The sequence below is a fragment of the Melanerpes formicivorus genome, unplaced genomic scaffold (assembly GCF_026170545.1).
Source record: "Melanerpes formicivorus ecotype bairdi unplaced genomic scaffold, bMelFor1.0.p_v2 SCAF_21, whole genome shotgun sequence".
Lineage (NCBI taxonomy): Eukaryota > Metazoa > Chordata > Aves > Piciformes > Picidae > Melanerpes > Melanerpes formicivorus.
In genome coordinates this window covers 389,775-405,810 of record NW_027142373.1, presented here as the reverse complement: position 1 = coordinate 405,810, position 16,036 = coordinate 389,775, and the positions used below count along the sequence as shown (strand labels likewise).

Sequence of the window (16,036 nt, the reverse complement as noted above, 5' to 3'; positions counted from 1 at the left end):
GCTTGGAAGGCATCTCCCCAAGGTACCCCAAGACTGTCATTCCAAGGGGCAATGGCACCTTTGGATGTTGCACAGAGCAGCTCTGTGAGGAGCAAAGGCTGAGAGCCCTGGGGCTGAGAGCCTGGAGAAGAGCAGCCCCAGAGGGGATCTGAGCAATGCTCAGCAAGAGCTAAAGGACCCCTGGGGGGCAAGAGGCTGGGGTTAGACTCTTGTCAGTGGTGCCCAGGGACAGGACAATGGGCAGAGGGCACGAACTAGAAGCCAGGAGGCACCATCTGAGGAGAAGTAAAAAATTCTATTGTGTGAGGGTGCTGGAGGCCTGGAGCAGGCTGCCCAGAGAGGTTGTGGAGTCTCCTTCTCTGGAGAGCTTTAAACCCCGCCTGGGCATTGTGCTTCTGGGCAAGCTGCTGTGGGTCCCCTGCTGGAGCAGGGTGGTTGGACTGGATGAGCTCCAGAGCTCACTTCCAGCCCTCCCCATGCTGGGATTCTGGGATTCTATGTGACCTTGTTCTGAGCTGTGGTAGTGCTGATGCATCCTGGCTTGGTTCTACCTTCCAGTGATGAAGGAGGAGGGGAGAACACTGCAATATGATGCCAGGCAGGGAAGGTGGTTTTTGGAGCCAGCTCCAGAGGGTTGGTGCCCAGAGGTGTGTGGGCAAAGAGACTCCCTCTGCCTGTGGAGCTGGTGGTGTGCCTGGGATGTCTGCAGGGATGCATGTGGGCAAGGGTGTGCTGGGAGCATCACGGTGGCTCTTCTTGGGTGCCTGGGAGGGATGGAGGAGTCCTGGACTGTGCCTCACTGTGCCTCTGCTTTTGTTCCTTCCTCACCTGGCCCCTCCCTAGGCTCCTGCCAGGGAATTAAGAGTCCCCTGAGATGTGGCCCTGCCTGCTGCAGGTCCCTGGGGCTCATGCTAAAGACCCCCCCATCTCCACCCTGCCATGGCAGTGATTGTGCTAATGATGGGAGCTGATGGATGCAGCCATGCCACCTGGGCTCCTGGAGCTGAGATGCCTGGCAGTGCCCGGGAAAGGCCCTCTGAGCCCTGCCTGCTCTGGCTCAGCCAGCTGTGGTGTCCCAGGGGGTGGAATCCCTGTCCCTCATGATGCCACATGAACCAGCATCCCTCCCCTGCCTGGGCTGCTGGAACTGCTTCTCACCATGTCCCCTGCCCTCCCTGGTGCCCCAGGAAACAGAGCCCAGATCCCTCATGATGCCCCCTGTATCCCCTCCAGCATGCCCCTGCTCCCTGGGGTGCTGGAGCTGCTGCTCACCATGTCCCCTGCCCTCCATGGTGCTCCAGGGAGCAGAGCCCAGATCCCTCATGATGCCCCCTGTATCCCCTCCAGCATGCCCTTGCTCCCTGGGCTGCTGGAGCTGCTGCTGATCACATCCCCTGCCCCCCGCGGTGCCCCAGGGGATAGAACCCAGGTCCCTCATGATCCCCCACGTACCCCCCAGATTCTCCCTGCTCCCTGGGGTGCTGGAACTGCTGCTGATCATGTCTCCTGCCCCCCGCGGTGCCCCAGGGGATAGAACCCAGGTTCCCCATGATGCCCCCTGCCCCCCCCCAGCCTCCCCCTGCTGCCTGGGGCGCGGGAGCCGCTGCTGACCGCCCCTCTGCCCTTGCTGTCCCCGCAGAACTCCATCCGGCACAACCTGTCGCTGCACACCCGCTTCATCCGGGTGCAGAACGAGGGCACGGGCAAGAGCTCCTGGTGGATGCTGAACCCCGAGGGCGGCAAGACCGGCAAGACGCCGCGGCGCCGGGCGGTCTCCATGGACAACAACAGCAAGTTCCTGCGCATCAAGGGCAAGGCCAGCAAGAAGAAGCAGCTGCAGGCGGCGCAGGAGCGGGGGGAGGACAGCCCCGCGCCCCAGCAGGCCAAGTGGTCCGGGAGCCCCGCGTCCCACGGCGGCGACGAGTACGACGCCTGGGCGGACTTCAGGACCAGGGCCACCTCCGCGGCCGGCGCCCTGGGCGGCCGCCTCTCGCCCATCATGGCCAACCACGAGCCCGACGAGCTGGAGGAGGACGACGGCACCCCTTCCTCCCCGCTGATGTACCCCAGCCCCTCCAGCACCATGTCCCCTTCCCTCAGCGCCCGCTGCTCCGTGGAGCTGCCCCGGCTGACCGACCTGACCGGCACCATCAGCCTGAACGAGAGCCTGGGCGAGAGCCTGCTGGAGGACCTGCAGGACGGCTACGCCATCAGCCCCTCGCAGCAGCTGCCGCCGGCCGCCCTGCGCCAGCGGAGCTCCAGCTTCAGCTTCAACTCCAAGTGCTCCAGCATGGGCCCCGCGGGCAGCACCTACTGCGGGACGATCTACAGCCAGCCAGCGCTCGGCCTGATGCGCCGCCTGCCCATGCAGACCATCCAGGAGAACAAGCAAGCCAGCTTCTCCCCGGCCGGCCCCTACCGGAACGCCTCCTCGCTGCAGGACCTGCTCTCCTCCATCTCCTACTCGCACAAGGAGAGCATGGTGCCGGGGGAGCTGCCCCTGCCGCCGGCCAGCCCCACGGTGCCGGCCCGCGGCCACAGACCCAGCCCGCTGCTGTGCGGGGGCGGGGAGCAGGCCGTGGCCCCCTACCCGTCCCACTCGGGCTCTCTGATGAAGGGCAGCGCTTTGTACCACCCGTCCCCGGCCGCCCACCACAACCACCACCACCCCCATCCCCACCACCCCCACCACCACCCCCCTGCGGTCCACACCAGTGCCTTAGCCAACGCTGTCAGCCTTATGAGCCTGCCCGGTGAGACGTGCAGCATGCCGGCCGCGCCGCACCACGGGCACCTGCCCTCCTACGCCGGTGCCCAGGGGGCACACATGAGCCTGCTGGAGTCGCTGCAGGGCCCCTACCCGGGGGCCGGCCACCCCCCCGCCTTGGGCCCGGACAGGTTCCCGGCAGACCTGGACCTGGACATGTTCAACGGGAGCCTGGAGTGCGACGTGGAGTCCATCATCCTGAACGACTTCATGGACAGCGACGAGATGGACTTCAACTTCGACTCGGCCCTGCCGCCGCAGAACGGGCTGGGCGTGCCCGCCCTGCCCGCCGCCCCCCAGCCCACGAACCAGAGCTGGGTGCCCGGCTGACGCCCGCCCCGGGGAGAGGGGGGGGTCTCGCCGCCGAGGAGCCACCGAGGGGAACATTGAGACTAACCGTTGTTTTTTTCTTTCCTTTCTCTTCTGCCTTTGTTTGTTGCGCTGGGCCAGAGCCGCGGGGCTGAGCTTGAGGTCAAGCAGGGAACGCAAACCCCAGGGTCAAACCTGGAGTCAGGGTCGGGACCCCCACCCCCAGCCCACACCCGGGCCCCGTCTGCGGGCCCTCCTGCGAGCATCCTCCAGAGGACACAGGGCAGGCGGGCAGGAGAGGCGGGTCTGGGGGCAGCAGGAAGGGATGGACCTTCCCAGCCGGTCCCCGTGCCCCGCTGTGATGGTGCCAGTTTGATCTGTCCTTTGGGCTGGGTGATGAGGTGGTGCTGGTTGGTGCTGTGGGAGCCCCCTGCGTGTGTACCCCTCTCTGAAAGGGGCTCCTCCCCCGAGCCAGCTTGGGAAATGAGTCCTCTGAGCAGAAGTGTCAGGAGCGGGGACCCTGCCCCAGGGCCGGGAGGGGCTTGCACCCCTAGATCCCGGTGGTGCTCTGAGCTCTGCCAAGCCCACGTGCCCAGGCCACCTCCACTGGGGGTCTCTTGCGTGGCTCCAGGCAGGTTTTCTTACCAGGCAGTGAGAAGGGTTGGTGCTGGAGGGAAGGGTGTCCTGGGGACTGCTGATGGGTGCTGGGGGTGCCACGGTCACACCTGCCTGTGGGCACACTGTGGATCCCTGCCCGGAGCAGCCGTGGGCATGGGGTGGTCCTGCCGGGAGTGATGTGCTGCTGGCCTGGGTCCTCCCTGCTGGAGGCTCAGGGGGAGCTCACGGGGTGGGGGAGGGGTTTTGTGCACTCTGCTGGCGTTGAGTTTTTGCGTTGGAAGGAAGAGCTGAGCTCAAGGAGAGGAGGAGAGAGGCTGTGGGCAGTGCTGATGGCTGCAGCCCATTGCAGGTCACAGCTGGGCTTGGCCTTGGGTGTTGGTGCTGGGCTGGAGGCTGGGGGCTGGTGTGTGGGGGCACCCTCGAGAAGGAGCTGTGTGAGGAGGGAGCAGTGTGGTGTCCAGACCTCTGGAGCTACCTGCCCCGACCTGGGTGACCCATGCTGCATCCCCTGGTGCAGAGCTCAGGGAGGTCCTGCAGGGCTCACAGCTGGTGATGGGGAGGCTCTTGGGGGGGTCACTGCTGCTTTCAGGAGTGAGTCCAGCCAGCATCCCCATCCAGAGGGCTTACTGCCTATCCCCAGGATGCCAGGAGAGCTGGCCTGGAGAGCTGTCAGCAAGAGGAGTCAGCCCTGGTGCACTCACCTGCCACAGGCTGATGCTTCGTGGGGAAGGGGTCCGTGACTCACACACAGCCTGCTGGGTGTGGGGAGCCCAGAGCAGCCCCATTGCTGTGCCAGGCCACTGCCACCCTGCACAGCTGAGTGAGAGCTCCCTGCTGCTGGGTACCACAGGGGTTTTGGATGGGCAGCCAGGCAGGCCAATGGTCCAGAGGAGATGGAGGGGCTGAAGGGAGAGGCTGTGGGAGCCTCTGCTCTGTCCCAGGTGACTCCCTGCATAGGCCACCTTCCTCCTGGGCACCACAGGCTTTCTCCAGACCCCCACCCCTGGGCTGCAGCAAGGGGCAGGCCACTCCCCCAGCACCTTTTCCCAGCCCAGCTCTTCCCTTCTCCTTCCAGCACCACCTCCGTGGGGCAGGTGCTGGGTCCCAGCAAGCCATGAGGGGAACCCTGTCTGCTCAGATCTGGGGCAGGGAAGGACTCGTGGGTGAGCACCTCCTGCTCCCCTGCTGACCCCTGAGTGTGGGGCACAGTGAGAGAGGAGCTCCACGTGCCACCAGATGACCTGGGCCGCGGGCACAGGGCGGGCACGGCCTCTGCAGACATTCTTAGCAGTTAATTAATTATGTTTACATTATTTGCTCATGTACAGAATTTAATATATTCTATTCTAGAGAACCTTTCTCCAATGCTTTTTTAAAAGGGATTCTTCTCTGGGCAGGATCATTCCTTTTGTACCCACCTCTCGTGCCAGGCAGATCTCAAACCCTTGGCAACTGATGGAACACGGCTGGGGAGTGCCAGCCCTGCCCCCACCCGGCGCTGCACACGGGGTCATGGCAGCAACAAGGCGGGGGGGAGGGGAAGGGGGAGCTCAGTGCCCCCCCCCAAACCATGGGAGGAAGGGGTCCTGGCTCCCCCAGACACACAGCCAGCAGCACACCAGCACGCCGGGCAGCAGCCAGCTGGGCACACCCTGGCAGATGGGATGCTTAAGCGCAGGGACCCCCCCCCAAAAAAAAAGACCCCTTGGAGGTGGTACAGCTGCGGGCCAGGCACCAGCGCGGCAGAGGGGAAGCTGCAGCAGCAGCAGCAGCAGCAGTAAAGCTTTGTCCCTCCCCTGCCCCCGCCCCCCCAGCCCGGCTGGCCTCCCCCCGCCCCGCTCCCCCGTGGGGCACGTCCCGTTGCCAAGCTGTCGTTGTGGTTCGTGACCGTGGGGTTGTCGTGTGTGCGGTGGAGTCGTGTTGGTGAGCGTCGTGTGTACAGTCGTCGTGCGGTGCCAGGGACAGCGGCAGGCGGGCACAGGGACCCCGCGACCCGGGCGGGGGGAGCTGGGACGGGCTGGACCCGCGGGGGTGGAGGGCAGCGGGGCAGAGGCGGGCGGGGGGGTGGTGCCAGGGCCAGGGTGGCTGGGTGGGGTGCTGGTGATGTCATGGAGGTGTGGTGCCCGTGGGGCAGGCAGGTGCCGGGGGTGTACGGCCGTGCCCCCTGCGCGTCCTGGTGCTGCGACCGGGGAAGGGGCAGCCAGGGCTTCACTGCGCTTCCCCAGCGGTGGCCAAGGCTCTGGGCTCCCTCTCTGCTCCCCAGCTGCCCAAGCACAGCTCACTTCATGTCTCACCTCAGCTTCGGCCTCCCCCATCCATCACCCCCTCTGCCCTCCCCAGCCCTTTGGGCACAAGGAGCATCCTCTGCCCCCAGCCCTGCTCCCGGCCCTGCCCGGAGCCCGGAGCTGGCGCCGAGGGGACGCCAAAGGGGCCCCAGTGGTTTGCTTCAACTGGAGGTTTTGGGTCCTTTCCCTCATATTTATAACTGTACAGAGTTGGGGGGGGGGTCTCTGGCAGGTGTCATCTCTCACCACGCATCTATGGTAGGCAATGGTTAACTTTCTTGGTCGTGCTATTAGAGTCTGTGTGTGTGGCCATGTAAAGCCCTGTGTATAGTGCATTGTACAGCATATTTTCATGAATAAAATCGTTTTAAATATTACAGAGTGTGGGGCTCCTGCCCTCTGTGCTGCCCTGGGGCTGGGCTGGGGCAGGGGGGCGGGGGGAGGACAGCGCTGGCCGCCCAAAGGGCTCCCCAGTGCTCATCAAAGTGGCTTGGAGGGAGCTGAAACCCCTCTGAGGTGCTCTTAGAGACAGAGAGGTGGATACTGACCTGCTGCCAGGCTCCAAACGGGCTGAGGGGACCAGGTGCCCTCTGGAAAGCCCTGTGCCCACCCCAGTGCCGTGGGCAGCCCCTCTCTCCTCCACACCCTGCCTCACCTTGAGTTCCAGGTGGCTTCTCTCAGGGCTATGCAGATGACTTCTCTCTGGACTCATCTCAGGCCACTCAAGGAAGGGTTTCAATTCAACTTGTCCTTCCACAATCAGCTCAAATGAAGGTGGGGAAACTGAGGCAGCCTCCAAAATCTATTTCAAAGCACTTCCACCACCTCCACAGCCATGTGATGCCCAGGGGAGTCTCTGCACCCCACACACAGCAGCTGAACAAGACCCCTGCATCACAGTGAGCTTGTGGCCAAGCATCCCAGTGCCACCAGTTCAGCCACCCCACCTTGCTGGTGTTGCAGCTGGGGACATCTCTCCTCTTGTGGATCTGGCATTGTCCTCACCTCTCTGCCACAAGCTGAAGCACAGGCATGGGTGCAGCAAGCAAAGTGTGGCCAGCAGGGATAGGGAGGTTCTCTTCCCCCTCTACTCAGCCCTGCTGAGACCACACCTGGAAAACTGTGTCCAGTTTGGGGCTCCCCAGTTCCAGAGAGACAGAGACCTGCTGGAGAGAGTCCAACAGAGAGCCAGGAGGATGCTTAGGAGACTTGAGCATCTCCCCTGTGAAGAGAGACTGAGAGCCCTGGGGCTGTTTAGTCTGGAGAAGGCTGAGAGGGATCTGATCAATGTCAATCAATACCTGATGGGTGGGGGGCAGGTGGAGGGGGCCAAGCTCTTGTGGGTGGTGCACAGCAAGAGGCCAAGGACCAATGGATACAAACTGGAACAGAGAAGGTTTCAGCTCAACCTGAGGAGAAACTTCTTTGTTTGTTGCCCAGAGAGGCTGTGGAGTCTCCTCTGGAGAGATTCCAAACCCACCTGGATGCATTCCTGGGTGATGCTGCGCTGGCAGGGGGGTTGAACTCAATGATCTCTTGGAGTCCCTTCCAACCTGCTGTGATTCTCATGCAGAATTTAATTGCTGTGGCTCAGCAGGGGAGGAGCTGTCAGCCCTGGCACAGCAGAGCCCATGCTGTGCCTGGGCACAAGGGGACCTGGTGGGGCTCTCCTGGGTTGTGTGTCCTGAACCAGGAGACACCTCAGGCCCAACAAGCTGATGGGGAGTGGGGAGTCTGGGGGTCTGGGGCTGCTTCTGGAGGGCTGAAGGAGGGAAGCAGAAGGGTCCCTTTAGGTGGTTGACCCCCCAAGGACAAGAGGGTGTAGGGAATGGGAGGTAGCATTAGTGTCCTGAGGGGGCAAGAGCTGGAAGCAGCCTGAACATGCCATGGGTGAGCTGCAAGAGCCCAGGGGGATGTCAGCCACGGGGCTCAAAGGCCAGGGGCAGAGGACCAGGGCCAGGATGTTATCTGGGGCAGGACACTGGGATCCAGGTGCTTCTCCTGGGTTTCCATGGGGATTTGGGCTTGACATGAAGCACCTCAGTGTGAGGAGACCTGCAGTGCTCCATGGGATCCCTGCTGGAAGCATCTGCAGAGGTCACAGGGGTGGCAAGGTCATGGTGGGCTCAGCAAGCCAGGGGTGCAGGGCTCGTCTCTGGGGTGTGTTTAGCTCAGCACTGGTAGGAAAGCAGCAGAACTGAGGCAGCAGGAAGGGTTTGGGGGCTTGAGCACCATTGTGTGAGCTACCACCATGAGGCAGGACCCCCTCAGCACAGCTCACAGCTGGGTGGATCACACAGGCTTCCTACAGAGCAGGGCCAGGAGGCAAATGGGGCCACACAGCCTCTTGCTCCTCCAAGATATCCATGCATGAAGCCAGGATGTGCTTGTACCAATAGAAGGTCCATCACCCTCTGCTGTGCCCTCCAGGGTCCCCATACAGATTCCACATCACCTAGCCCAATATCTGGGTTCTGGAGAAGCAACTCCAGAGATCACCAACAAAACTTCCACTCACCTTCCCACCTGCACTGTTACTGGCTTGTCCAGGGAGGTTGTGGAGCCCTCAACCCTGGGGGTGTCCAAGGCCAGGCTGGAAGAGGCCATGAGCAGCCTGGGCTGATGGGAAGTGTCCCTGCCCATGGCAGGGGGTTGGAACTGGATGAGCTTTAGGGTCTCTTCCTACCCAACCCATTCTGTGACTCCATGGCAGTTTGGTGTCCAGTGCCCCCCACTCTGCAAATCACCTCTAGTGTCCCCCCACAGCCCCACCAGTGACACACCAGTGCTTAACCCAGTTCATGCTCCTCACTGCATCACACAATGCCCTGGGCTGGAAGGGACCCTCCAAGGTCACCTGGTCCCTTCCCCTTGCAGTCAGCAGGGGCTTCTTTAACACTGCTGGTAGGGCTGGCTGGGGAGAACAATCCCCTGCAGAGCCCTTCAATGGCAGCTTGTGCTCAACCCCTTGACCTCCTAACCAGCCCCAAAAGGTAGTTTGAGGGTTTCCTCTTGCAGTGAGAAGCCCTCAGAGAGCAGCCAGGTGCTGGCTGGCTGGCTGCTGCCTGTGTCCTCAGCAAACCCTGCTCCTGGGAACCCTGGGGTTAAAGAAAAAAGAGGGGGGGAAAAAAACCCCAACAAACAAGAAAACAACCCAAACCCCCCACCCCAAACCCAAGAGGAAGAAAGCCTTGAGGCTGGTTTGACAGGAGCTCTTTGCCATGGCTCCCTGGTGATTGGCATTAATTATATCACCCTCTCTGGTTCTTTATTCAGTGCATCCTGCAGCAGCCTCTCCGTTCTTCAGCCTGGGATCAATGACAGGCTGACAGCCTGGTAATTACCCACCTCATCCTCTTCCCCCTCTTCAAACAGGAGGCCAACCTCCACTTTCCTCCCAGGGCCTTGGAAATTCCCACCTGCTCTGCACCAACCCAAACCTCTGCTCCAGGATGGGCTTCAGCCACCCTCTGGCCACTGTTCTGCCTCCCTGCAACGCCCCAGTGCTGGGCATCCCCCAGCAGCTCCTGAGCAGAGCCTCACTCACAGCTTCATAGAATCATGGAATGGGTTGGGTTGGAAGAGACCTCAAAGATCATCCAGTTCTAACCCCCTAGGGACACCTCCCACCAGCCCAGGGTACTCAAGGCCTCATCCAGCCTGGCCTGGAACACCTCCAGGGAGGGGACAGCCACAGCCAACCTGTGCCAGTGTCTCCTCACCCTCACTCTCAACAATTTCTTCCTCATCTCCACTCTCAATCTCCCCTCTCCCAGCTCAAAGCCATTGTCCCTCACCCTGGCACTCCCAGCCCTTGTCCAAAGTCCCTCCCCAGCTCTCCTGGAGCCCTTCAAATACTGCAAGGCTGCTCTGAGGTCTCTCCAGATCCCTCTCTTCTCCAGGTTCCCCATGGTTGTCCTCCTTCCAGGCCCTCAGCAGAGCTGTGTGCTGACAGCTTCTTCCTGCTCTGCACGCAGTGACCTTCTCCCAGTGCCATCTCTGAATGCCACCACTGTCAGCAGGAGCCCAGCAGGCTCAGCCTGCACCCAGCTCTGTGCACCCACAGCTCTTATGCAAGCAGGACCTGCAGGCTGTCACGAGGAGGGGACCTGATGTTGTGCCAAGGGGCTGGGCAGCATGAATCAGCTCTTGTCTGAAACGTGGTGGGAGCACAGCCTGGCTGAATGCTCCCCCAGCCTCACCCCTGCCTTCTGCAGCAGCTCCTTCCCAAAGAGCTCTTCTGGTCATTTAAGACCCAACTTCACCTCCCCCAGCTTCCCCCGACTTTGTGCTCAGCCCTGCTCTTGAACTCAACTCCATCTGCTCCCTGTGCTCTCAGTCTCCCAGGTACAGAATCACAATCACAGCATTGGTTTGCTTGGAAAAGACCTCTAAGACCATTGAGGCCAGCCATGCTTGTATCTATGCCCAGTGTGCCCAGAGCTGGCCTCCACCTTGAGCTCTCTGTGCCCTGGCAGCCCTCATGTCCTCCTCCTCTTCCCTGTGGGCCTCCCTTCTGCCACTTTCTCAGTCTCATTGCACCAGAGGAGAAGCTGAGCATCACATCAAAGCCTTGGATCCCAGCAGTACCTCACTCATGCAACCTGGATAGCCAGGATGTGCCCAGCCCTGCCTGCAGCTTTAGGAAGCCAGGGTGCTGCTGACAACCTGGAGTCCTGCCTGTGGGCATGCCTGCCCAGCCAGGAGCTCAAAGCCATTGGCCAGAGTGACTCTCAGGCTGTGGATTATTTCCATCTGACTGTAAGGTTGAGCTGCTCTTGCTCATGTCCCACCCTCTGTCCTGCTCTGGAGATCAGGAGGAAATGATGGAGCAGGACAAGGTGGCAGCTGGTGGGGCTGAGCCAGGACCACAGGCCCACAGCCACTCCAACACTGATGCTCTGCCAGGTCTCCTTGTGTCACAGGCCTCAAGGATCCACTGTGGAGGTCCTCAGCTGGGATGGAGATCATAGAATCACAGAATGGCCTGGTTGGAAACGACCTTAAGATCACTGAGTCCAACCAGAACTTAACTTCTCTCTGCACACAACTCTCAGACCATGGCCCTAAGCTCTTCATCCAAACAGCTCTATAAATACCTCCAGGGATGGGGACTTCACCCTTGCCCTGTCCAGGGAGCCATCACCCCCTATCAGCTGGAGGTGAAGGAGGCAGTGGAAGGTGGCCCTGCCCATGGCAGTGGGGTTGGGACTAGGTGATCCTTGAGGTCCTTTCCAACCCAACCTATTCTGTGATTTTGTGATCCTGTGGGGTACCAGCTGGCAGTGAACTCAAACTCAGCTCAGGTCTCAAAGAGGAAAGTCCTGGGGGTGCAGAACAAGGCTGAGAGATGAAGAGCTGATCCACCAGCTGCCCTGCCCAGTTCACACAAGCTGGCCAAGGAACCCCTTGAGAAGCTGCACCAAGCCCACTGTCCATGAAAGCCTTTCCTTCCCATCCCACCCATCCCAGGGAGCTGGGTGAAGTCAGCAGGGCTGAGGCAGGTGCCTGGCTTGGCCCATGCCTGTGCACCCTGGAGGGCTTGGATGAATGCCCCTGGGATGGGAGGCTCCTTACAGGCTGGTACTCAAGGCCTGGCCTCCAAAGGATGCTCCAAACATCCCAGTGAGGCCTTCCAGGAGAGCAGGAGAGAAGTGCAGAGCAACCTGGGCTGGTGAAAGGTGTCCCTGCCCACTGCAGGGGCTTGGAGCTGGCTGAGCTTTGAGGTCCCTTCCACCCCAAGCCGTTCTGTGAAGCAAGGCTGCCGAGGAAGCAGGAGGGAAGCCTGCAGCAGCAGCAGCAGGCTGTCAGCAGATATTCCCTCACAGAAATCTTGGAAACCTTAGAAAGAGTTTTGTGGGGTTCTTTTCCTTCTCTTTTTTTTTTTTTTTTTCTCCCCTCAATGTTATTAATTAAGGCAAAAGAATCCCCAGCTGGGGAGGGAAGCAGTCAAGTTGTGTTTGTGCTAAATACAAGGCACCATATGGTGACATGCAGGGAATTGGCCACGGAGGCAGCCCGGGATGTATGTCCCCATATGTTCTGTGTGCTGGAGAGTCCCTTTGTGCTGGGAAGAGGCCATTGTCTTCCGGGGCAGAAATGAGCAGCACACCCCCAGGGAGGAGGAGAAGCATCACAAGATGATGCTCTTGCTGAATGCAACCCGTGGAAAGCAGCCCAAGCACCTGGCCTGGGGGCTGCCTGCCCAGGCGCCACCGGCAGCATCTTCCCCGCTGCTCGTCCTCCTGCACACCTCTGCCTTCACACCTCACCTTCCTCCTCCTCCACACCTCCTCCTTCACACCTCATCTTCCTCCTCCTCCACACCTCCTCCTTCACACCTCATCTTCCTCCTCCTCCACACCTCCTCCTTCACACCTCATCTTCCTCCTTCTCCTCCACACCTCCTCTACTCCTCATCCTCCTCCACACCTCCTCCTTCTCCGCACCTCATCCTCCTCCATTCCTCATCCTCCTCCATTCCTCATCCTCCACACCTCACCCTCCTCCACATCTTATCCACTTGCACACCTCCTCCTTCTCCACTCCTCATCCTCCTCCACATCATATCCTCCTCCACACCTCCTCCTTCTCCATACCTCATGCTCCTCCACTCCTCATCCTCCTTCATTCCTCATTCTCCACATCTTCTCCTCCCCCAGGAGAAGTTTGGAGAGGAGAGGAGAGGAGAGGAGAGGAGAGGAGAGGAGAGGAGAGGAGAGGAGAGGAGAGGAGAGGAGAGGAGAGGAGAGGAGAGGAGAGGAGAGGAGAGGAGAGGAGAGGAGAGGAGAGGAGAGGAGAGGAGAGGAGAGGAGAGGAGAGGAGAGGAGAGGAGAGGAGAGGAGAGGAGAGGAGAGGAGAGGAGAGGAGAGGAGAGGAGAGGAGAGGAGAGGAGAGGAGAGGAGAGGAGAGGAGAGGAGAGGAATTTGCTGGCAATGCATTGGAGACTTTGGGAAATGGTTTGCCTTGCCAGGCAGGGCTGAGCAGTGCTGAGTTCTGAGCACAGCCCAGGCCCTGGCAGCTTTGGTGAGCTGCTCATGAAGCCATCACTGACTCCCCAGCCCCAGGAGCAGTGTTCCAGGGCTTGTGGCCAGCTGCCGATTAACAGTCAGAGAGCCTGCAGGCTCCTGCCCTTCCTGCCTGCCTGGTGCATTAATGCAGGGCTGTGGGCAGCTCTGCCTGCTGGGGCTGCCCACAGCAGTGCCCTGGGCAGTGGCAGTACATCCTCATCCCCAAAGCCATCAGCACCCTGGGCTGCACCCTCAGCTGTCAGGCCTGGAGGGGCAACCTGTGGGGTCACAATCAGCTGGGCAAGGCAGAGGTCTCTGCTAGCAGACACCTTCACTTCTGTGCCACTCATCATAGAATGGTTTGGGTTGGAAGGGACCTTAAAGATCATCCAGTTCCAACACCCCTGCCACTAGCCCAGGCTGCTCAAGGCTCATCCAGCCTGGTCTTAAACACTGCCAGGGGTGAGGTGTTCACAGTTTCTCTGGGCAACCTATTCCAGTGCCTCACCACCCTCATAGTGAAGAAGTTCTTCCAGCCCATGGCTCAGCTCTGCTGCACATGCACCTGGAGGCTGCTAAGCCCCTCCCCGTGGTGAGCACTGGACCCTGGTGCTGGCTCTTCTTGTGCCACCAGCCCTGCCCTGGGCATGCAAAGGGCTCAGCTGCAGGTATGTTCTTTGGTCCCTGGAAGGTGAAGTCTGCACTGAAACTGTGTCCCCCAACAGGGAGTAAGGGCTGCTCCTGTCTGAGCATGAGCTGAGGGGGTGACACCAGGGTCCCCATCCTATCCAGCATCCTGGGGGCTGTACCCACTCCCCACTGTGTTGCTTTCCTCTGGCAGGAACCATCCTTGGTGAGTGCCTCTGTCCAGGAGCATGTCAGGAGCTGTATGGTCCCTGGCACCTGGTGCTGCAGCCCAGGAGATGATCAGGAGGTGTGGGAGGCCTGGAAGCTCTCTGCCCAGCCCAGAAGTGCTTCATGGGTTAGGACAGGCTGGGCTTGTCCTGGCTGTGGGCTGAGACCATGGACCCTGTCTGTAAGCATCACCCTTCAGGAGAGCCACGAGGTGTCTGAGATGGGAATGGATCCCAACCTCCTTTCTTGATGCAGGCTGAGGCTGGGAAGGAATTCCTACCCCTGCCCCCACATGGGAAGAGTTTTAAGGGGTGAGCTTTTCCTCACTGGCCTCTCACAAGCAGGGATGTGTGTGTGTGTGTGCCTGGAGGAGGGGGGGCTCAGCCTCCAGAGCACAGCACCCAGGGCTGGGGCAGGGTGACCCTGCAGGGGAAGTCTGGCCCTTGGTGCTCAGAGCATCTGTGCCCTGCAAGGCAGCCTCCAGATCTGCAGCCATGCCTTGGGGTGGTCCCTTTGGGAGGCTGAAGTGGGACATCTGCAGCCAGACCAGGGCACCTCCAGCCAGACTGGGACACAAGTGTTAGAGTCTCCATCCCTGGAGGTGTTTAAGAGGATGCAGAGCTTAGGGCCATGGTCTGAGAGCAGTGTGCAGGCAGATGTTAGGTTATGGATGGCCTCAATGATCTTGAGGGCTTTTCCAGTCAAGTGATTCTATGATTCTATCTCCAGCCAGAGCAGGGAGTGCTGGAATCACTGTCCCTGGGGGTGTTTAAAAGCCATTTGGATTAGGAGCACAGGGCCATGGTCTGAGAGCTGTGTACAGGCAGATGTGAGGTTATGGCTAAACCTGATGATCTCAAGGTCCTTTCCAACCAGGCTGTTCTAGGAGCCTGTGATTCTGTCTCGAGCCAGAGCAGGGAGCTGGGAAGGAGCCTGTGCAAGGGGGTCAGCTGTGTGCCCATCTCCCCAGAGAGGAGAGAGCCGTGGGAGGGGTAAAGAACAGGGTGCAGGAGTCGCCGGGGCTGAGTGGGAGCCCCCATGCCCCCACCACACCCTCATCTCAGCCCTCCCCCTGCCCTCACCCCCGCTGGCAGGGCAGCAGGACCTCCTCTGGGCAGCCTGCCCCCAGCACTCCGTGCAGCTGTGAGCCCTTTGTGCCGAGGTCTGGGTGGCTGTGGCCACCCTGCCAGCCGTCCCCGGGCCCGCCGGGAGCCGGACTGCACACACGCAGAGGCAGGGCTGGCTTCCAGCCCCACTTCTGAGCACCCCCCCTGCTTTGGAGCAGCTTCATTAAAAGGAAACACAAACCAGAAGCAGAAGGAAGCACTTTTAAGTCCCTGGCAGCTTTGCCTGTCTATGAGTTATGAGGTCTTGCTTTATTCATGGGGCAGGATCAAACCTGCTTATCTGCTCCGAGTCCATTACGCTTCCCCGGGAGCCTGGCTGCAGTTGGTGCCTTGGCAGAGCCCTCCCCTGCCCCTCTCGCCCTCCCCAAACTTTATCTCCTGATTTCATTACTGGGAGTTGTGCTGGCCCTGGTTTATCAGCAGTGATGGAGTGGATTTGCTGACTTCTCTGCTGTCCTAGCAAAAATGAGGATGGAGACATTCTGCTCCAGGTTCCTGCTATTTTCAGAGACCTTGGCTGCATGATTTATTCATAAAAAAAGCCATTATTTATGCCAAAGAAAGAAGACAGAATGGGTTAGCTTTTTAAGTGCTTATAATGCATTATATGGTACCTTAGCCTGCCAGACATCATTTATAATTGTAGAATCCCTTAACCTCCTTTTCCTCTTCTCCCTACCCTTCACATCAGCGTGGAGGGTGAGAGCAAACCGGGTAATTAGCAGAAGTTGACAGATGTGGCAAGGAGAGGTAAGGTGAAATAGCATCCAAGGAGATGTCTCCCCAGCACCTAAGTGAAGAGAGAGCCTCCCTGCTGCCAGCCTTGATCTCCCAGCGCCGGCAGCGCAGGCAGCCGGGAAGCCGTTAGCTCACTGGGGCTGAGGCTGGGTCCCATCCAAGCCTCCAGCTCCCAGCCTCTGCCTGCAGGCAGCACAGGAGCACAGCATGGTGAGGGTGAGAAGTGACCTCTGCTCAGGGGTCACCCAGGGCAGGGCACACAGGAACACATCCAGGAGGGTTTGAATGTCTCCAGAGATGGAGACCTCTGGAGATCACCCAGCACAC

General features: G+C 60.3%; 1 protein-coding gene across 1 annotated transcript in view; it reads left to right on the top strand.

Moving 5' to 3' along the window:
• The window catches only part of LOC137447440 (forkhead box protein O6-like), a 44,355-nt gene extending 37,999 nt beyond the window's left edge, over nt 1-6,356 (top strand). Inside the window, 1 exon segment of the mRNA XM_068150917.1 lies at nt 1,640-6,356. Coding sequence (XP_068007018.1) covers nt 1,640-3,097 — 1,458 coding nt within the window. The 3' untranslated portion in view covers nt 3,098-6,356.
• Nucleotides 6,357-16,036: the final 9,680 nt, after the last annotated feature.